The 22086-nt window shown below is 47.2% G+C and overlaps 1 protein-coding gene across 2 annotated transcripts; it reads right to left on the reverse strand.

Annotated features, from left to right (window-relative positions):
• Positions 1–769: 769 nt before the first annotated feature.
• On the reverse strand, positions 770–20852 carry LOC119958221 (25-hydroxyvitamin D-1 alpha hydroxylase, mitochondrial). Of its 2 annotated transcripts, XM_038786618.1 has the most exons (10): positions 20004–20852; positions 19766–19916; positions 15389–15579; positions 10532–10728; positions 8105–8305; positions 5199–5362; positions 4660–4826; positions 4026–4107; positions 2405–2602; positions 770–1713 (listed from the first exon to the last, which is right to left on the reverse strand). In XM_038786618.1, the coding sequence occupies exons 2-10, from the start codon at positions 19901–19903 to the stop codon at positions 1600–1602; spliced, it is 1452 nt and encodes a 483-aa protein (XP_038642546.1). In that variant the 5' UTR covers positions 19904–19916; positions 20004–20852; the 3' UTR covers positions 770–1599. The 2 variants fall into 2 exon arrangements, with proteins under 2 accessions (XP_038642546.1, XP_038642545.1); XM_038786617.1 differs by lacking the exon at positions 20004–20852 and having other exon boundaries at positions 19766–19990.
• Positions 20853–22086: the final 1234 nt, after the last annotated feature.

The raw sequence follows: 22086 nt of genomic DNA on the forward strand, positions 1-22086 counted from the left end.
TACTAGGGTAATTTGGGCTGGAGGGAGGTTTGGAGGCAATGGGGATTTTTAAAAAATCATTAATTATCTCAATTAACTAATCATCAAATTTATAATATAGAACCACTCTGAAGGGGAGGACCATACCACTGAGTCAGAGACTTATTAAAAACTCTTGTCTTTGCCAATGCATTTATGCCCTCAGCACTGAAACCCAATAATAAAATTAGACTCAAGGGGCTGCAAAGCTCTCTCTCCCAGTGGGCATCTTTGTGGCAAAGGGGCATGTAAAATAGGGTGGCTGCCCACCCCACCACATTGCCACCTATTAATACACGGCATGTCAAAACCAGCAGCCCTCATACCATATTCAAATGGGTATTCAAGGGTCAATTCGGCTCGTAATCAAAGCCAATTGCCATGATGATACCCTGCCCACATCATAAAATATCTGGCGTGGGCAGCCGGGAGGCCAGTCCGACATGGAGCCTTTTCAGTGTGGGATGGAAAGGGTTTCAATCTTCTGCAGGTGTCCCTTTGTGCATTGGGGGCCTGGGGTGATCAGCTCGCTTAAGATCAAACCCCTACCCCAGCCTTAAATCCAACCAATCAACTTCCTAAGATCCCAGGCTTTCCAGCTTTGGGGAGCCATGGGCCTTTTTTTTTTAATTTAGAGTATCCAATTCAGTTTTTCCAATTAATGGGACAATTTAGTGTGTCCAATCCACCGACCCTGCACATCTTTGGGTTGTGGGGGCGAAACCCACGCAAACACGGGGAGAATGTGCAAACTCCACATGGACAGTGACCCAGAGCTGGGATCGAACCTGGGACCTCGGCGCCGTGAGGCAGCAGGGCTAACCCACTGCGCCACCGTGCTGCCCCCATGGGCCTTTTCTGTCACCTTCTTGCAGATCCAGCAGTAGCTACTTGGCACCAGACGGATGGAACTGCCAGAAGCTCCAGAGAGTGGGGCCTCTTCCCCAGTGAGGGATGGAAGTCCTACATGGCCATTTTAAGCCCACCCGCAGCGTGTTATGGCTACAGGGTGGGCTGATGTCAACTCCATGCCGACTTTTTCGGGGAGGTGTAGCCCAGGGTAAATTACAATTTTTGCCCACCTGCCTGCAGTTCATATTCCAGGTAATAAATACTATTCCTGTAACTTTATTGTTTGTGGGATCTTTCACGAAGCAGAATAACTTCTGGGTTTCCAGACAAAATGGTCACTGTAATTCGAGGTAGTTGATTGTGAAACGTTGAGATTTTTCTCAGACATGGTATGGTGCTTATGTAAATACCACACTCGTTCTTTTCTCCAATTACCATCGGACCTGCGGTCCTCAAAAAAGGCCTAGCTGTTGGGCTGCAAAAGTCATATTCATGGGTTCAACATTGAGGCAAGTAGCAATGTCGTCAGCAGTACTTCAAGGACACTGGTCTGTTGGAGGTCCACTCAAGATTGTCCATCAAAAGTTCTGGATAAAAGAGATAGCCTGATTTGACAAGTTTATTTTCTGAATTTTAACTACTAAAGAGCCCCGTGAGACTTCAGAGGTTTGAAATCAAAGGCCTTGTACCCTTTTAGCATAATGTGAAAAATGTTCACAGCGGACACATTCATCTGTCAATAAACTGGAGATTGATCTCCTGCTGCGGCACCAGCAGAGTTCTTGTCATTGGTTTTACAATGCTGCCCTTGAACTCTGGTCTCACCTCAAAGTGGATCAGAATCTGAAAAAAAAAAGACAAGTAAAATACGCCACCAGTTTCTTCACTGGAAAGATTTCACATTGAACGTATACAGACTCTCCACCAGAGGACATTACACTCATCAGAATTATATCAAGACTTACGAGAGTTAAATTGTGAGGATCGGGTGTTTTCCTTGAGCTTTTGGGTGATCTGCTCAAGCATGTCAAATATTAAAGGTCGATAGAGTAGATAGGAAGAAATAATTTCTCTGGTGGGCGGAGTCCAAAGCAAGGTGGCATAATCTTAAAATTCGAGCCAGGCTGGAGAGCTGAAATCGGGAAGCACTTCTTCACAAAAAGGGTCACGAAAATCAGAAATTCTCTCCCACAAGAAAATGTGCGTGTCGGCAGATAATTGGTGTTGTCAAGCTTAGATTGGGCGATTTGTTGTTTGCTGAGGTTATCAAAGGATATGGAGCAAAAGGTGGGAAAATCATGTTGAGTAGGGCCAAATCAGCCATGATGTAACAGAATGGTGCAGCAGGGTTGAATGGCCTCATCCCATTCCTAATTATTGGTAAAACCACCATTTAACCCAAATGGTAAAATAGCAACAAATACAGATCTTGCACGTCAGCTACAACTATTCCATTCCCATCTATTAAGTAGAGCCATGAAACAATAAACCCATTTTCTATTCTGCCCAGCAAATCCTAAATTCCCCAACTTACTCTAGCCAGTGCCAGGTATATCTCCAACTCTGCAATTCTTCTTCCAATGCAGCTTCGCTTCCCAAATCCAAATGGGATGGATGCGTAGGGATGAAACCTCTGATCCTTATGAAGCCATCGCTTGGGCTGAAAGCAGTCAGGATTGGGAAAGATTTCCTGATCTCGTGATGTTGCGTAGTGACACAGAGTAATCAGGGTCTGGATAGAAGAGTGAAGGTCATTCAGAATCATCAGAGCACCATCAGAACAATGATAAGCTATCAGAGCACATGGCCACCAGGAGGGTGCAGGAGTATTCCCGTGCACTCTAACTCAAGTAGAAGTCATAGAACCCCTACAGAGCTGGAGGCCTTTTGGCCCATCTGGTCTGCACCGACCTCTGAAAGAGCACTCTACCTAGGCCACTCCCCACCCTATCCCCATAGCCCCACCTAACCTCCACATCCCTGGACGATGAGTGGAAACCGGAGCACCCGGAGGAAACCCACACAGACACGGGAAGAACGTGCAAACTCCACACAGACAGTGACCCAAGGATGGAACTGAATCCGGGCCTCTGGTGCAGTGATGCAGCAGTGCTAACCACTGTGCTACCGTGCTGTCCTTCCACAAAGTACACATAGGTCACAACTTCCAAGATTAGTGAAGAACAAATCTCTATTTGCCGGATTCTTCTGGAAGTTTTTATTTTAGTGACCTGCTGTGTCAAGGTGCTGGTTATGACTGATTTAAAAAAAAAATTTAGAGTACCCAATTCATTTTTTCCAATTAAGGGGCAATTTAGCATGGCCAATCCACCTACCCTGCACATCTTTGGGTCGTGGGGGCAAAACCCGCGCAGACACGGGGAGAATGTGCAAACTCCACACGGACAGTGACCCAGAGCCGGGATTGAACCCGGGGCCTCGGCGCCGTGAGACTGCAGTGCTAACCACTGTGCCACCGTGCTGCCCAGGTTATGGCTGATTTTGCTGCTCAATGTGAGAATCAGTTGTGTCATCTTATTTCATTTGCTATTTTATACACAAAAATCCCCATTTTCAATTGCCTCATTAAGCGGGGGGGGGGGGGGGGGGGGGGGCCGAGGGGGGGAGGTAATTAGAAAGGAGTTAACACGTTTCTTTTATATTTTAAAATTTATTTATTTTAAAAGTTATTCCATTTACAAATGTAGGAATTTAGAAATGAACAGGGTATAATGTTTTCCTGTTTTTTTTTTTGTCTGACAAGAAATATCCGACAGAACCTAACTACAGCTTTTACATTGGTTGTGATGGGAAAACATGATTCACTTAAAGTCGTTTCATACAAAGTTGCACTTTTCAGGACCACAACTGCAATGTTAAGTGAGGATCGACTGTATGTTATTTCACATACATACTAGAGATCTTGTAAAGAGATTTGATGTGGTAAAAGTTAAGATTATGAAAGGGTAGACGTGGAGATGCTTCCAATTTTTGGGAGAATCCAAAACCAGGGGCTGGTAAATGTGGGGTAGTCACTAATAAATCCAATCGGGAGAGAGGTTTAGGGTGGGAGTTACAGAGTTCAGGGCCTTGACAAATGGGAACTCCCACGCCCTCTGCATTTAAACAATCTTACCAGCCTCTATGCTGCTTACTTTTTGGGGAATGATGTATTCTCCAATTTGGATATCTTTATCTGGAATGACACGAGCGTTACCTGGGATTACTGGATAAAGCCTAGAAAGGTGGAAAAATGGTACATTACACTTATGTTTCAGTAAGAATTTCCTTGTGCGTTCCTGATGTCAGCAGTCAATTCTCTCACGACGGTTTCGTCTTTCTGACGACGGAAGTGTGCACTTGGGAGATGAATACTTTCTTTGCTTCTGACCAGTGTCAACATCAGGCTCTGCCCAGTTGGGAAACGACACGTCCTGTCCCCTTCATTCCGTGCCGTCAATTTGCCTCTGTTCCAACTTCAGAGCAACGCCCCAACTATCACTTGCCCATTTCCCATCCCAGCCATGTCAAAAAGAAATTACATTTCTGGAAAGTTCCCAACATATTCAAACTCATTCTCTACAGGTGAAAGGCCAGTGAGCTTCCTCCTATTGGATGATCACCTCCACTATTTGTTTTCGCCAATGAAACACAATTTTGCAATTTCTTTTCAGGTCGCTATTTGTGATTGCAGCCTTCCAGGCACAAATGCCTGGATACTATAAGAGTGGACAAAGGATACTGAAGGGACACCCACATTTGCAGATTAGCAACACTCTTTAACTTCACCTCAGTACTTCCTTCACAACAGCTTTCATGAGGGGCATCTTTGCCACGTCAGCAGCAGAGGGGATAGGCTTGTCTTCAACCGTCTCTTTGATTTCTCGGTGCAGGTCTGCCTGAACGTCTGGGTGCCTGGACAACTCGTACAGTGTCCACGACATAGTGCCGGAAATCTACGGGAAAGCGAGAGAGGGAACACGGATCAGTGTGTGAGAACGAGGCCAACCACCGAGTGCAGCAATGAGTCATATGGACGTGAAAGTCATCAGACTCTGCAGGTCAGTTCTCAACTGCGGTGTTACAAATGCATTAAACATCCTCAGGTTATGCGAGAAGCCATTCACCAATGACAGCCCTCACCTTTGGCAAAAAACGGGACTGGAAATGGGTGCGATGCCTCAGTGGTGGAATAGTCTGTCACCATCGGTGTCGACAGACGGTAATATTTGGTAGGGTGGACGAGTGTCCCACCCAAGCCAGCGGGTGTCCCACCCAGTGAGTCTATTAAAATTACCCCACAAGAACTAATGGCGACAAGCGCTTACTGTGTCCACACCGGCAAGTAACAATTCCGTGACGTTGCCATAAATGGTTCTCATGGGCAGATTCTGGGACGACAGGAAGTAGGTCAGGTACTTCCCCTCAATTGGCTCCCTTCTTGCCAGTTTCTGTTGAATTTCGGCCATCCTCCGGTCTATGTGTCCTTTAGCTGCAAAATAATTGCAAGTTAAGTGCAAGGATAAGGGCCAGGCAGAGCAACACTTTCTCTGACCATCGCTAACTACAGTGAATCCCCACTGGAATAGCAACCTCGAGGGACTAAACCCATCACTGCTCCTGGCACAGTCTACTGTTCCAAGTAGGATTGTACACAATCCATTGCATATTGAGTTGGTAGCAAGGCAGAGTCAGTTACAGCCAAGCGGTCTCCTCCTGTGCTTGTAACAGCCGCTTAACCATCTGCCTTTGTGCCTTCGACAGTGGGACTGCCATCCGCTCCCATGCCCTCTCTCTCACACTATGGGCGAGATCTTCCGGCTGTTCACGCCAGCGAGATCGTCCGGTCTCACTGACAGTGCACCCCAGCCGCAGATTTCCCAGTGGCGTGGGATGGAGTCAATGGGAAATCCCAGAAGATCCTACCGACGGCCAACGGCGCGCTGCCTCCTGCCGCCAAGGAACACGGAGATCAGAGAATCTTGCCCTATGTTGCATCCTCATTGTCCAAGAGTTGATATATTACAATGGGGCAAGGTGAGGAACTAGGCCCCAAAAACTACCTCAGCTGGTACGAGGATTAAACTAGCACTGTTGGCATTATTTATGTATTTTTAAAAAATTTGTTCATGGGTTGTGGACGTTGCTGGCTGGACCAGTATTTGTTGCCCATCCCTGAGGGCATTTAAGAGTCAACCACATTGCTGTGGATCTGGAGTCACATGTAGGCCAGACTGGGTAAGGACAAGAGATTTCTTTCCCTAAAGGACATTAATGAACCAGATGGGTTTTTACGACAATTGATTCCTTATTTCCAGATTTTTATTGAATTAGAATTTCAACATGTGCCATGGTGGGATTCGAACCCAGATTCCCAGAACATGACTCTGGGTCACTAGTCCAGCGATAATACCACTACGCCACTGTCTCTAACCATCCAGCTAACGGACTCCTTTCCTTCTATCCTCAATTGTAAAGAAGGCATCGTAGTTTTTACACTGTAGCTTTGTTTACCGGGGGAGGAGCAGTGACCTAGAGAGGCAGCATTCAAGGTTCACAGCACCCCACACCCTCTGGGATCTGCACCACATGACTGAACCCCTCCTACTTCCAGTTACCTTGCGGAAACTTTGCTTTACAAGGGAAGCAATCAGTGAGCTATGCCGCAGGTCACGTGTCACTTCCACCATGGGCACCTCTCTCCGCGAGATGCCACCACCTCCCGCTGCCTGGGGAAAGCGGGCAGCATAATCAAGGATCCCTCCCACCCGGCGTACTCACTCCTCCAACTTCTTCCATCGGGCAGGAGATTCAGAAGTCTGAGAACACGCACGAACAGACTCAAAAACAGCTTCTTCCCCGCTGTTACCAGACTCCTAAACGACCCTGTTATGGACTGACCCCATTAACACTACACTCCTGTATTCTTCATCCGATGCCAGTGTCTATGTATTTACATTGTGTACTTGTGTTGCCCTATTATGTATTTTCTTTTCATGTACCAAATGATCTGTTTCAGCTGCACGCAGAAAAATACTTTTCAGTGCACCTTGGTACACCTGACAATAAACAAATCCAATCCAGTGGAGACAGTCCCTGTCACAATTTAGATGTATAAAACAGGACATCGACACACTGGGATAGGGTTTTACTTTTAGGCAGGCAGTGGATCTCAGATACTATGGGTGGGATTCTATGAAAATGGGGCTATGTCCCCCACGCCGGCGGGAAAACCGGCACCAACGACTCCGGCGTCAACGGCCCCCCAAGGTGAGGAATTCTCACCTTTCTAGGGGGCTAGGTGGACGCCGGAGGGGTTGACGCTGCTCCAGCCGGCGCCAAAGGGCCGGCGCGAGTTCAGGCATGCGCGGAACGGCCGGCGTGATCTTGCGCATGCGCAGACCGGCCGGCGTATTTCTGCGCATACGCAGGGGTTCTCTTCTCCGTGCTGGCCCCCGGGCAATATGGCGGAGCACTACAGGGGCCGGGCACAGAGGAAAGAAATCCCCCCCATGAGCCAAGCCTGCCCACAGATCGGTGGGCCCCGATCACGGGTCAGGCCACCCAGGGTTGGATCCCCCCATGCCCCCCCCCCCCCCCCCCCACACACCCCCCTGAGGACCGCCCCCGCATACTCACCTGCCAGGTCCCGCCGTGCGTGAGGTGAGTAATTCACGCCGGCGGGACTGGCCAAAAATGGACGGCTGCTCGGCCCATTAGGGCCCGGAGAATTGCCGGGGGGGGCCACTATCAACAGCCCCCGACCGGCGTGGCGGGAATCCCGGCCTGCCCGAAAAACAGTGCCGGAGCTTAGGGCAGCCAGCATCAGGGCGGGATTCGCGCCCCCCCCCCCCCCCCCCCCCAGGGATTCTCCGACCCCGTGCAGGGTCGGAGAATCCCGGACTGGATATCATAAACCAGGGGATGGTTTAGCTCACTGGGCTAAATCGCTAGCTTTTAAAGCAGACCAAGGCAGGCCAGCAGCACGGTTCGATTCCCGTACTAGCCTCCCCGGACAGGCGCCGGAATGTGGCGACTAGGGGCTTTTCACAGTAACTTCATTGAAGCCTACTTGTGACAATAAGCGATTTTTATTCATTTCATTTTATAATGGTGAGGCAATGTTATAGTCTGCCCCTTGTGGTGAAAACATGAACAACATTCTTCGTCCATCCCTTCCCACTTCCTCAACACATTGAACAGATCTGCCACACCAACAAAGCATCTCACATACCAAAAGCGAACATGTAATCCCAGCAGACGATGAATTTCTGCCAGGGTTCGGGATGGATTTTATGTAGAAACTTTGGCATCGCCATAGTGATGAGCGTCATTTGAAACATGGTGTTAATTGACTGTATAAAATCTTCGGTTTCTTTTGGAACATCAGCCTTGAGGCAGCCAATCCGTGTCTCAAAGAGGACTGAAGAGATGCCTGGAAGAATGAGTAGAGGTGCACAGAGATTAATCCTTGTGAAAGTTTAAAAACTAGCTCGGTAATCTCAGAACATTATTTGGGGCGAACTGGTTTAGCACGCTATTCTGCTAGTTCTGGCACCAGGATGTTGCCTGGGATGGAACATTTCAGTTATGAAGAGAGGTTGGATGGGCTTGGGTTGTTTTCACTGGAGCAGAGAAGACTGAGGGGTGACCTGATCGAGGTGGACAGGATTATGAGGGGCATGGACAGGATGGGTAGGGAGCAGCTGCTCCCCTTAGTTGAAGGGTCAGTTCCGAGGGGGACACAAGTTCAAAGTGAGGGGTGGGAGGTTTAGGAGGGGATTTGAGAAAAAACCTTTTTCCCCCCAGAGGGTGGTGACGGTCTGGAACGCACTGCCTGGGAGGGTGGTAGAGGCGGGTTGCCTCACATCCTTTAAAAAGTACCTGGATGAGCATTTGGCATGTCATAACATTCAAGGCTATGGGCCAAGTGCTGGCAAATGGGGTTAGGAAGGCAGGTCAGGTGTTTTTCACATGTTGGTGCAGACTCGATGGGCCGAAGGGCCTCTTCTGCACTATATGATCTGCGATTTTGTGACAATTGACAGAGGGCCTTTATTGTTCCAGTTTCGGGACTGTGAACTCCCTGAGCTGCTCTATCCTGCTTGGGTCCATTGGTTTTCTGTGTGCGCAGGCCAACTTTACTTTTTGTCACTTGATTTCTAAACCCCCACCCCTCCCTCCCTACCACACACACACAAACCCAATCTGATCTTTCTGTCCTCAGCCTCCTACAATGTTCCAACGAAGCTCAATGTAAACTGGAGGAACAGCACTTCATCGTTCAATTCGCACTTTATTGCTTTGTGGACCCAAGATTGAGTTCAACAATTTCAAATCATCACCCCTGCCCCATTAGGCACTGTTAATTATTCTGCTGTTGTTATTTCCACTTCTGGACCCATCTTTTGTTTCTTTACTTTGTCATTGTTTCAATATCACCCCCTTTTTCCTTAAACCACCATCATTTTATCTCTTCTGCCTCCACCCTAACACAGACCTTCCCTGTTCTGTACCCCCTCTTGCCCTCCTTTCCTTGCTTCGACCTGTTACATGTGTTAATGATCAGATCACCAGTTTTGAGTGATTTTGGTTGTAGGAATAAATGAGTTCAGGCACAAGGGGCGCTATTTTCCCACCCCGTTGTGCCTGGTGTTGATTCTGGTGCCAGACACAAATCCGCATGCGGGTCACCCGGCCCACGGCGTGATCTGGATTCCTCCCTCGCTGGGCATGATCTGGGTAATAATATTTAAACCAACTGTTAGGCTCATCGAAATATGTGCGGCCAGGGTGAGGGCACAATCACCCGGAGGCCCCCCAGGTAGCCAGGCACAAGACAGGGCACTGCCAGGGTGTCAGGGCAGTGCCCAGATGCTAGGTTGACTGCCAAGGGGCAGAGCCCGAGGGGACAATGCCCATGAAAGGGAGGACAAAGTGGCATCATGAAGGTTGGGGGGAGGTCGTGAAAGGGGAGGGGGAGAACATGAAGGGGGAGGGAGCCTAAAGTTTGGGGGGGGGGGGGGGACATCAGCGACCCCATAGTGGGGTCTGCTCACTTAATAATAATAATCACTTATTGTCCCAAGTAGGCTTCAATGAAGCCCCTAGTCGCCACATTCCGGCGCCTGTTCGGGGAGGCCGGTACGGGAATTGAACCCGCGTTGCTGCCTGGCTCTGCATTGCAAGCCAGCTGTTTAGCCCACTGTGCTAAACCAGCCCCTTGTGGGGAGGGGGGTACGATGCCACTGATGCCCATGAGGATGGGTGGGTGTGGGGCGGGTGGGGAGGGGACTCACACTAACTTTTATTGATGGGGGGAGAAGAGGTTGCCCTCAGGGGTCGAGGTTGTTGCCCATGTCTGAAGGGGGTCGCATTGTCTGTGGGTGGAGGGTGTAGGGGACCCCCAAGCTCACTTTGAGATTCGGCCACCCTTTCAAAATGGCGCCCTGATCGCGGAGGAGCCAGTCTGAGTGGCGAGTTTAGTTCCCCACTGAATTTTGAAGTGTGGGATTGACCAGTGAGAAACCTCCCATGTCCCCAAAAAATTAATAAGTGTGGATAAATACAGGTCTGGATCTCACCCAAAAAGCCAGCGGGAAACACCCTGCCAATCTCGCCCAAAATGACACTTCCCCTCTTTCTGTATTCAGCCCCTCACCTTCCAATCCAAACTTGTAGAACTCTTCTGCCAGGTCCTTCACCAGGACGTCATCATTCTTGGTCTGTTGGTGTCGGAGCCTATAGATTAGGTCAGTGACGACCCCATTGAGGACACCGTCATATGCCTCCACTTGCTTTGGCTTCAGCATGTGTTTGCCGAGCATGCTGCGAAGATTCTGCCACTCCTCCCCCTCCCTGCAAGAAAGAAATCCCTTAACACAGCAGAAATAACGGCAATGGCCAAGAGCTCACTTCTCACAAGGTCACCTTTATATACATTAACCATCATTATCTTTCGCAGGGTAAGAGGCCAGTGACAGTTCCAATATAGTCGGGTCAACAGGATAGAGGCCATTTGACTCATTCCTCCTATAATGGGGCTCTTTTCAAGTATCTAATCTAATTCCAGTTTCTTGTTCTTGCACTGTATTATTTTATATTCTCCCTTTTAAAAAATACCTATTTAATTTCATTTAAATAGGTGTTATACACGAAATAACTTGCATTTTGTTTAATTTAAAGTACCCAATTCTTTTTTTTTCCCAATTAAGGGGAAATTTAGTGTGGCCAATCCACTTTTTATAATAATCTTTATTGTCACAAGCAGGCTTACATTAACACTGCAATGACGTTACTGTGAAAATATCCTAACCTGCACATCTTTGGGTTGTAGGGGTGACATGGGGAGAAGGTGCAAACGGCGCACAGTGACCCGGGGCCGGGATCAAACCCGGGTCCTCGGCGCCGTGAGGCAGCAGTGCTAACCACGGCGCCAACGTGCCGCGCCATAACTTGAATTTTTATACTGTAGTGCTTTTCAGAATCTCAGCATGTCCCAAAGCGTTTTATAGCTAATGAAGTACTTTTGGAAGTGTAGTCACTGTTATAAGGGGCAGCACGGTAGCATTGTGGATAGCACAATTGCTTCACAGCTCCAGGGTCCTAGGTTCGATTCCGGCTTGGGCCACTGTCTGTGCGGAGTCTGCACATCCTCCCCGTGTGTGTGTGTGGGTTTCCTCCGGGTGCTCCGGTTTCCTCCCACAGTCCAAAGATGTGCAGGTTAGGTGGATTGGCCATGCTAAATTGTCCCTTAGTGTCCAAAATTGCCCTTAGTGTTGGGTGGGGTTACTGGGTTATGGGGATAGGGTGGAGGTGTTGACCTTGGGTAGGGTGCTCTTTCCAAGAGCCGGTGCAGTCTCGATGGGCCGAATGGCCTCCTTCTGCACTGTAAATTCTATGTAATAATTCTATGTAATAATGTAAGAAAGGCGATAGCCAATTTGTGCATAGCAAGCTCCCACAATGTGATAATGACCGGATAATCTGTTTCTGTGATGTTGGGATAAATATTGGCCAGGATACAAGGGACAATTTAATGTTTCATCCCAAAGGCAAATTAACTGATGCTGGGAGCGACACTAATAGGTACTAATAGAGCTGCGACTACAACACGGTGGCATCAATTATGTGACCTCTTCCCCATTTGAGCACAATTCTCTGTTGGATAGGGTAGGTTGACCAATTTATCCTGCAGTCTCTGCCTTTTATGGTCCATCATTCCGTGTCCAACTAACATCTTCGGTGGATAAAATGTCTTCAATCCTCACGCTGGAGATAAGATAATATTTGGCCAGTTTCAGCTCAAGATCCTGATATGAGGGGCGGCATGTGGCACAGTGGTTAGCACTGGGACTGCGGCGCTGTGGTCCCAGGTTCGATCCCGGCTCTGGGTCACTGTCCGTGTGGAGTTTTCACATTCTACCCGTGTCTGCGTGGGTTTCGCCCCCACAACCCAAATATATACAGGGTAGGTGGATTGAACATGCTAAATTGCCCCTTAATTGGAAAAAATTAATTGGGTATTCTAAATTTATATTAAAAAAAGATTCTGATATGAAACTGCCATAATCTCCTATTCCTTTCCGCCTCATGAGTTCATAAGAGCGGCACGGTAGCACAGTGGTTAGCACTGTTGCTTCACAGCGTCGGGGTCCCAGGTTCGATTCCCAGCTTGGGTCACTGTCTATGAGGAGTGTGCGCGTTCTCCCCGTGTCTGCGTGGGTTTCCTCCGGGTGCTCCGGTTTCTTCCCACAAGTCCCGAAAGACATGCTGTTAGGTGAATTGGACATTCTGAATTCTCCCTCTGTGACCCAAACAGGCGCCGGAATGTGGCGACTAGGGGCTTTTCACAGTAACTTCATCGCAGTGTTAATGTAAGCCTACATTAACTATAATAAAGATTATTATAGTTTATCCAGCTTCACCTTCCATCTAAGCTATTCAGCTCAGCTATTTCTGTGGTAGTGAGTCCCACATTCTCACTATTCTCTGGGAAGAAGTTTCTCCTGAATTCCCCAATTGAATTTAATAGTGTCCATTTTATATTTATGGTCCCCTCGTCTGGTTTCCACCACAGGTTGTGGCTTTTTTTCCCCTGACTGCCTGGCAGAAAATTATTTTCTGAAGTAAATTGTTTGCTGGATTTCTATTGGGCTGAGCCCGTACCATGGAGCTATTCTGTAAGTGCAAAGGCTCATTTTGGAAGCGGTTATTCTGCAGCTCTTCAACCTCCTGATCGAGGGACAGACACAGCAGATGTGCTCAGTCATTCCTTCTTTTTGCTCACAGCTGATGACGGAGGGACTTGGGACAAATCCCTTCCATTTAATGATAAAAATAAAACCCTTGGCAAAGATCCAAAAGAAATGAGTCATTCACAACAAAGAAGGAAAACCTTATTTTTTTCTTTTTATACATTTAGCGTGCCCAATTATTTTTTTTCCCCAATTAAGGGGCAATTTAGCGTGGCCAATTCGCCTACCCTACACATCTTTTTGGGTAGTGGAGGCGAGACCCACGCAGACACGGGGAGAATGTTCAAATTCCACACAGACAGTGACCTGGGGTCAGGATTAAACCCGGGTCTTCGGCGCTGTGAGGCAGCAGTGCTAAGCACTGCAGCACTGTGCCGCCCCAGAAGAAGAAAATCAACAATTTCCTCTGGGTCAAGTGTCAAGGCAACAGACCTATGGAAATGTTAAAAATATCCAGGAATGGACAGAAATCAAAAGGAGCAGTGACCTTATATGATCACTCACCTGCCTATGGCAGTGTTATTTACTAACTTGTCAATGCAGTGTCTCTTTCCCCAGCAACTAAGTAGGAGAGTTTAGAGATCAATGTGCCCTTGGCTTCCATAGATCAAGAAGGTCATCATTATTTCAATAGATGTTATGTCGAGTGTGTTTCACAATTGATACCAGTGTTCCTTCCAGGAGTGAAATTAGGAATAATTTTCCACACAAAATGGTGGAAGAAGTTTGGAATGGTGAGCGATGTTTGCTCAGCTTCCTTTACCAGTTTCTCACTCATTGTGAAAGCTACCTTTCTCCAAGTTCAGATGCCAAAACAACGAGTGGTGATATTTCTGCTTTGCCAACCGATTGAAGAGCTGGGGCTGGTGGAACACTATTGCAAATATCAGACATTATGTACATGCTTTCTCTCCCGGTTGTGAGAGAGACCCGGAGGTTTTGTGAGGCATTTATTTTGAAAAGGTTTTAAAAAGAAGTGAAAGGTCAATTTTTTTTTGTTAAATTACAGTCTAGTGATCCTACTTTGATTAAGTTTAACTTAATAAACCGTTGCAGCCAAAGGTGTATATATAGTCAGTATTAACTATTCTTCATCGAGATCAGGGGGTAGAATTTGGCAGATAGCACAGAGTGGGTAGTAGTGAGTCAGCCTGTTATACTCTCAATACGACTGAAAATGAAGCAGGCATATAACAGATGGCTGATGTGATACTGCCCAACATTTGGTGCCCACCAAATTGGATTTCTACCTCCAGAATCTCTGGTGGTGATCTGTAGTATTTACAGTAAATTGATTGTTCATCCTGAAGTGTGTTATTATAACACAATCTCCATTCACAGCATGCCTGTGGAAGTGTCCTTCTGTGTGGACATAAGAAAAAGCAACTGGGCTGTGTATGAATTATAAGGAAGCAAAGCTAATCATTCAGACAGCGACTGACCTGCAGTTGCATTTTTAATGCGTTGTGTTTTTTTCCACAAGCCTGTCAAATTTAAAGTGACAGCTGCCAGGGCTTCCTCTCGGTTCCAACTTCCCCCTCTCCTTTTCCATCTCCTCCTCTCCCACCCTCCCCCATCTCCCTGGGACAGTACAGCTGAGAAAGAAAGAAAGGCTTGTATTTCTACAGCACCTTATGTTCCTCAGAGACACTTCAAAACCCCTCGCATACAAGGAGTCATTTTGAACAATAATGGCCGTCGTGGAGGCCAATGCAGCAGCTGTTTTGAGCATAGCAAGATCCCACAATCCACAACATGAGGGATCAGTGGTGATGTTTGCTCAATAAGGAAGGGGCTGGTTTAGCACGCTGGGCTAAATCGCTGGCTTTTAAAGCAGACCAACCAGGCCAGCAGCACAGTTCAATTCCCGTTCCAGCCTCCCCGGACAGGCGCCGGAATGTGGCGACTAGGGGCTTTTCACAGTAACTTCATTTGAAGCCTACTCGTGACAATAAGCAATTTTCATTTCATTTCATTTTCAAGGAATGTTGACTGGAATACCAGGAGAACTCATTGCTATTCACCAAATCGCGCCAGAAAATTGGAACCAATGGGACAGGCATTCAGGCTCCTGTGAAGTGCCTTGAGATTTTATAATAAGCTCAAGGTGCTATGTAAACTTTGTTGTTTCGTTTAACGCCTCATGCAAGTGGTTAAAGAACCACATTCTCCAGCTATTAGTTGCATTTGGTGGCTGTTTCACATAAAAACATACACGCACAAGTTATTTTTCAATCAGTTGTTGAGTTAGTTCTACTCACGCAGTGAGGAGCCCATAAGCGTGTCCTCTGTATTGTCTGTAATCTTTCCAAGATGATAAATCAGAACGTATCGGATGTTTCCCTTCCTGCCGCAAGACTTGTTCAATTAATGCTGGATCTGCAATGTGTACGGTCAAGATAGGCCCAAAACGAGCCTTCCACACAGGGCCATACTTTGCTTTTCCCTCCAGCTAACAAAACAAGAATATAAAGCAGGTGAAGACACTGGCAGTACAATCCTTTAACCCTTCAGTTCCCCATTCAAAGGGAGTCAGAGGATCTTGAAGACATTGCAAGAATAATTTCAAAAGGGGCTGCAGAATAAATCGACTTCAACACAACAGGGTTCATTTTAGTTAGAAGCCGATCGTAGTCTTACAGGGCAGTGGTCATGTGAGACACAGTCCCACATGACCACTGCCCTGTGCTCCCGTGCTGCCCTGACTAAATGTTGTTATCCTTGATTCTGTGGTATACTTTTTCAGATGCAGGCATTTGAATAGGAATTTAACACAAGCGGGTCAGATATTTGCACAGGCACAAGACTGGCCCAAAAATAAATCCCCATGTTCTCACCGAAAGCAAGAAATTTGAATGATCAATCCTGTAAATACAATGCATGATTTATATTGCAGGTTCTGTAGCACAACTGCGAGTGGCCATCATGTTAAACAGTCCAGGGGCTCTTCAAGCTGAGCCTTGTTATACTCCTTTCAAGTCAAGCAGTGGAATGGTCACACAGTTTGGCTTAAGTGAAACAGTAACATATTTAGCACTGTTGCCTCACAGCGCCAGGGACCTGGGTTTGATTCCGGCCTTGGGTGACTGTCTGTGTAGAGTTTGCACGTTCTCCCCGTGTCTGCATGGGTTTCCTCTGGGTGCTCCAGTTTCCTCCTACAGTCCAAAGATGTGCAGGTTAGGTGGATTGGCCATGATAAATTGCCCCTTAGTTTCCAAGCATGAGCAGGTTATGGGGTTGCAGGGATAGGGAAGAGGAGTAGACCTAGGTAGGGTGCTCTTTCAGAGGGTTCGATGGGCCAAATTGCCTTTCTGCACTGTAAGGGTCTATGGTTCCAGATTTGTCCAGCATCTTTAGCTTAGAAGAATGTGTCAAGGTGCTTCATAAGAATATTTCCAGACAAAATTTTACATACAAGATATTATGACCAAAAACTTGGCCAAAGAGGTAGCAAGGCGAGGTTGAGAGGCAGAGGTGTTTAGGGAGGAAATGCCGGAGCTTAGGTCTCAGGCAGCTGTAAACATAGCCACCAATGGTGGAGTGAAGGAAGTTGGGATGCACAAGGGGCCAGAATTGTAGGAACGCAGAGAACTTGGAGGGTTGCAGTACTGGATGAGTAAAAGTGACAAGGAACAATCAAAGCCAGTGCATAAGTTGATGTTGGTGGTTCATCTAGTTTCATTCCTTATTGGCCTTTTTGTAGTTGTTTGACACAACTATAGTGTTCAATTCTGGTTGCCACGCTACCAGAAGGATGTGGAGGCTTTAGAGAGGGTGCAGAAGAGATTTACCAGGATGTTGCCTGGTATGGAGAGCATTAGCTATGAGGAGAGGTTGAATAAACTCGGTTTGTTCTCACTGGAACGAAGGAGGTTGAGGGGCATCCTGATAGAGGTCTACAAAATTATGAGGGGCACAGTCAGAGTGGATAGTCAGAGGCTTTTCCCCAGGGTAGAGGGGTCAATTACTAGGGGGCATAGGTTTAAGGTGCGAGGGTCAAGGTGTAGAGGAGATGTACGAGGCAAGTTTTTTTACACAGAGGGTAGTGGGTGCCTGGAACTCGCTGCCGGAGGAGGTGGTGGAAGCAGGGACGATAGTGACATTTAAGGGCCATCTTGACAAATACATGAATAGGATGGGAATAGAGGGATACGGACCCCGGAAGTGCAGAAGGTTTTAGTTTAGACGGGCAGCATGGTCGGCACAGGCTTGGAGGGCCGAAGGGCCTGTTCCTGTGCTGTACTTTTCTTTGTTCTTTGTAACTCTGCTCGGCCATCTCAGAGGACGTTTAAAAGTCAACCACATTGGTGTGTTTCATGGTCACCAACAAGAGTAGATTTTCATTTCAGATTTATTCATTGAATTCAAATTCCCCCAGTTGCCATGTGGAATTTGAACCTGCGTCCCCAGAGCATTAGCCTGACCGCTGGATTACTAATCCAGTGACATTGCCACCACATCACCGTCTCCTTCTGAAAATGTCAGCTCATCCAGGACTGGATGTTGGACAAGCAGTCTAGCAAAATAGTGGCAGCAGAAATCTGTCCACCATTTGCCATTGTCTCACAGGCAAGTGATGTGACAATGTGATGTGTATTATTTGACAATTTTACTTTTAATATTAGAGAAGGTATTCCTGTGTAAATGCAGTCTGGCATTCACTTAACTTTGCACAATGCGGTACAAGGGTTCTTTCGGCAGTGGCAGCCCTTTCTCGATTTCCTGCCGAAGGAGTAGCGAGTGGTCCGGGGGGGAAAAGAGTTATTTTCTTGTTTTGGTGTGGAAGCGCGGCTTGATTGTTTTAAATTGCAGGGAGAAAATTTGTTATTGTTATTAAAAAACTTGAATAAAAATTATTTAAAAAAAAAAACTTTGCACCATGAGTAATTCTGTGCTCCTGGGTAGGATCAGAATCATGGAGTCATTTGTATGAGAGATGGCGAGATCAGCTCCACTTCATCCAAAATCATAGAATCAGACACATCAGGTCAATGAAATCACACACAGGGAGCTAAGGTCAATCAGACACACGAGAACAAAGACTTGCACTTAAACTCAGCTTTGACAAAGAGTCATCTGGACTCAAAACGTTAGCTCTTTTCTCTCCCTACAGATGCTGCCAGACCTGCTGAGATTTTCCAGCATTTTCTCTTTGGTTGCACTTCAACTTATTTGGTCACAAAAACATCTCAAAGAAATGCACCCAATGTGTTGCTGGCATCATTTCAAAATTATGATGTTTTTATAAGGTAGGGAGAAAATATTTCCACAGGTAGGACGGCAGTAAGCGGAGGTCACAGATTTAAGACAATTGTCAAATATCTTGGGGCAGCACGGTAGCATGGTGGTTAGCATAAATGCTTCACAGCGCCAGGGTCCCAGGTTCGGTTCCCGGCTGGGTCACTGTCTGTGCGGAGTCTGCACGTCCTCCCTGTGTGTGCGTGGGTTTCCTCCGGGTGCTCCGGTTTCCTCCCACAGTCCAAAGATGTGCGGGTTAGGTGGATTGGCTATACTAAATTGCCCGTAGTGTCCAAAAAAAATGTAAGGTTATGGGGGGGGGGGGGGGGGGGGGGGGGGTTGTTGGGTTACGGGTATAGGGTGGATACGTGGGTTTGAGTAGGGTGATCATTGCTTGGCACAACATCGAGGGCCGAAGGGCCTGTTCTGTGCTGTACTGTTCTATGTTCTATCTCGAGGGGAGGTGTATTCAGATGTTACAATTTTGAGTTGCTGCAACCCTGGAATGCACTGCTTTCAAGGGTGGTGGTAACAGAAGCAATAATTACTTTCATAGAATCATAGAATTTGCAGTGCAGAAGGAGGCCATTCGGCCCATCGAGTCTGCACCAGCTCTTGGAAAGAGCACCCTACCCAATCCCACACCTCCACCCTATCCCCATAACCCAGTAACCCCACCCAACACTAAAGGCAATTTTGGACACTAAGGGACAATTTAGCATGGCCAATCCACCTAACCTGCACATCTTTGGACTGTGGGAGGAAACCGGAGCACTCGGAGGAAACCCACGCAGACACGGGGGGAGAACGTGCAGACTCCGCACAGACGGTGATCCAAGCCGGGAATCGAAAAGGGAATTGAATATATACCCAAAATAGACATTTGCAGGACACTGTGGAAAAAGAGCAGGGCCCGGGGACTAATCGAACAGTCCTATCAAAGAGCTAGCACAGGTTCAGTTGGCTGAATATATGTGTTGAATGATTTTAAGAGCACATTGACTGTTCTGTAGGCTTAGATGACAACCATTAGCGAATAGGCTGCTAATTTCCTTGTGTTGTGCACTATAATTAGTAATAATTATTACTATAATCTGGAAACTTCGCACAAGACTGACATGTCATGTAGGAAGAGAGTGGAATTATGCCCAGAAAGGCTCTTAAATTCAGTCACGAAGGGACATTTTAAAAGTCAGTGCAGAAAATTCCCATCCTTTATACAGTAACTCTCCATCCAGATTCGAATGTACAGCTGCAGTTCCAAAGTCATATCCGTGCCTGAAACCTGTTTCCCCTATCCACACATGCCTTTTTGTTTGTATTTCATAGTAGGACTGGCTCTCCACTGAAGTTCCAGATTTACAAACGTCTCGCTGCAGAGTTTCACACGTTGTCCTTACCTGAAGCTCATGTAACCGGGCCAGTCCTTTATTAAAGAACAGATCGTAGGCAAACTGCACAGCGCTCGGACCCGGCATCTGGGCCACAGTTCTCAAGCTGTTTCTCTTCGGTTTCTTGTGCAGGGCAGATTTCACCATTTCTGCAACGTACCTGCAATACACAGGGAATCGGTTTACCACCTTTAGGACTAATGCCATTGCAAACATCCAGTAAATAAAGCACTACAACAATCCTCACCTTCATTCTGATGGTCTTTATATTGCTACAACACTGGCTGCTCACCCAAGCTTGGCGGCGGACAAAGGCTCCTTTGACTGACAATATATTCGACCAATCCAGAGCTGAGTCTAGAGATTAATATGACATCGAGCCAATCAGGAGTGCCAAACAGGTTTGGTTGCTCTGAACAAGCTGCCAGATATTTAAAGGGTCATTAAAGGAATCACAGCAACAATCCCAGGGCCAAGTGGCGAGCTCTGTGCAGGAAGAATGGGGGTCAAGGAAATGTACTGGAAATAAAATAGCAGAGGAAAAAAAAAACATGAAATGTGTGCATTTTAAGATATTTTAAATTTAAGAACAAAAGATCGATGAACTTGCAAACAAATAGCATCAAATGATTGGGCTTTTTTTGGTGCATGTGTAAGGGAGAAGAAAGATCAGGGCAAAATAAAAGAAAATTGTGTACCGCAATGTGCTTATTTACCGGAGATAACACCTTGCAACAAGCTCCTAAAGTCCCCCTGCTTACCTTGGGTCCAGGAGTAAAGGTTGGCAAGTGTAGGTTACACTTCTGGTCAATATCATATTTAAACTAAGTACAATTTCACTCAGAATTGGCCATTTGTTGTGTTTTATAAGAAACGTCCTCACTGTTACTAATTCAGAAATCATTGATGGTCCTCCACTACCCCAGTGAGCAGGATTGAGAAGTGTGAGCGGTTTAATACAGCGAGAATGCAGATATTTGGCCAGTTGCGCATTGGGGATGTGGCGTTTCCTTGCTTTACAGAACATACTCTGGAAGGAGTCTGCACCGACCCACTTAAGCCCTCACTTCCACCCCATCGCCGCAACCCAACAACCCCTCCTAACCTTTTTGGTCACTAAGGGCAATTTATCATGGCCAATCCACCTAACCTGCACGTCTTTGGACTGTGGGAGGAAACCGAAGCCCCCGGAGGAAACCCACGCAGACACGGGGAGAACGTGCAGACTCCGCACAGAGTGACCCAGTGGGGAAATCGAACCTGGGACCCTGGCACTGTGAAGCCACAGTACTAGCCACTTGTGCTACCGTGCTGCCCTGAAATTAGAGGCAACTAAATTTAAAGAAGAGTTAAGTCATACTGTGACTCTTTTAAAGGGTAAAGACAAAAACAGGGTGGCACAGTGCCAGGAACCCAGGTTCAATTCCAGCCTTGGGTGACCGTGTGTGGAGTCCGCACGTTCTCCCCATGTGTGCGTGGGCTTCCTCTGGGTGCTCCGGTTTCCTCCCACAATCCAAAGATGTGCAGGTTGGGTGGATTGGCTATGCTAAATTGTCCTTTAGTGTCCAAAAAAAGGTCTGATGGGGTTACTGGGTTATGGGGATAGGGTAGAAGGATGGGCTTAAGTAGTGTGCTCTTTCCAAGGGTTGGTGCAGTCTCGATGGGCCGAATGGCCTCCTTCTGCACTGTAAATTCTATGATTAAGCTGGTCCCATTTCTGGAAACTGTAAAGTGGAAGAACAGCTTTAATTCAGGAGTCGATCAGGGCAGGAGGCACTAAAATGATAACTGGAAAGATGGGAGCCTGATCAACAGGGAGAGTCCGAAAGGTCATTTAGTACACAGTACATACAGTGCAGGAGGCCATTCGGCCCATCGAGTCTGCACCGACCCACTTAAGCCCTCACTTCCACCCTATCCCTGTAACCCAATAACCCCTTCTAACCATTTTGGTCACTAAGGGCAATTTATCATGGCCAATCCACCTAACCTGCACATCTTTGGACTGTGGGAGGAAACCGGAGCACCCGGAGGAAACCCACGCAGACACGGGGAGAACGCGCAGAATCCGCACAGTCACCTAGCAGGGAATCGAATCTGGGACCTTGGCACTGTGAAGCCACAGTGCTAACCACTGTGCTGCCGTACTGCCCATAGAGTCCACAAAATAAAACCCTTAATAAAGTAGGGTATATACATGTTTCGGCCTTTCTCATCCTGCAGTTGTTTGCTATACTGGTGGCAGTCACGTCCAACTGGACAGGGTGCACACTCCAAGCCAGAGCAGTGTTAGGGCAATGCGACAAATGGAAAACTACAAGATGAATGCG

Source organism: Scyliorhinus canicula, chromosome 28 (assembly GCF_902713615.1).
Source record: "Scyliorhinus canicula chromosome 28, sScyCan1.1, whole genome shotgun sequence".
In the NCBI taxonomy this organism is placed as follows: domain Eukaryota; kingdom Metazoa; phylum Chordata; class Chondrichthyes; order Carcharhiniformes; family Scyliorhinidae; genus Scyliorhinus; species Scyliorhinus canicula.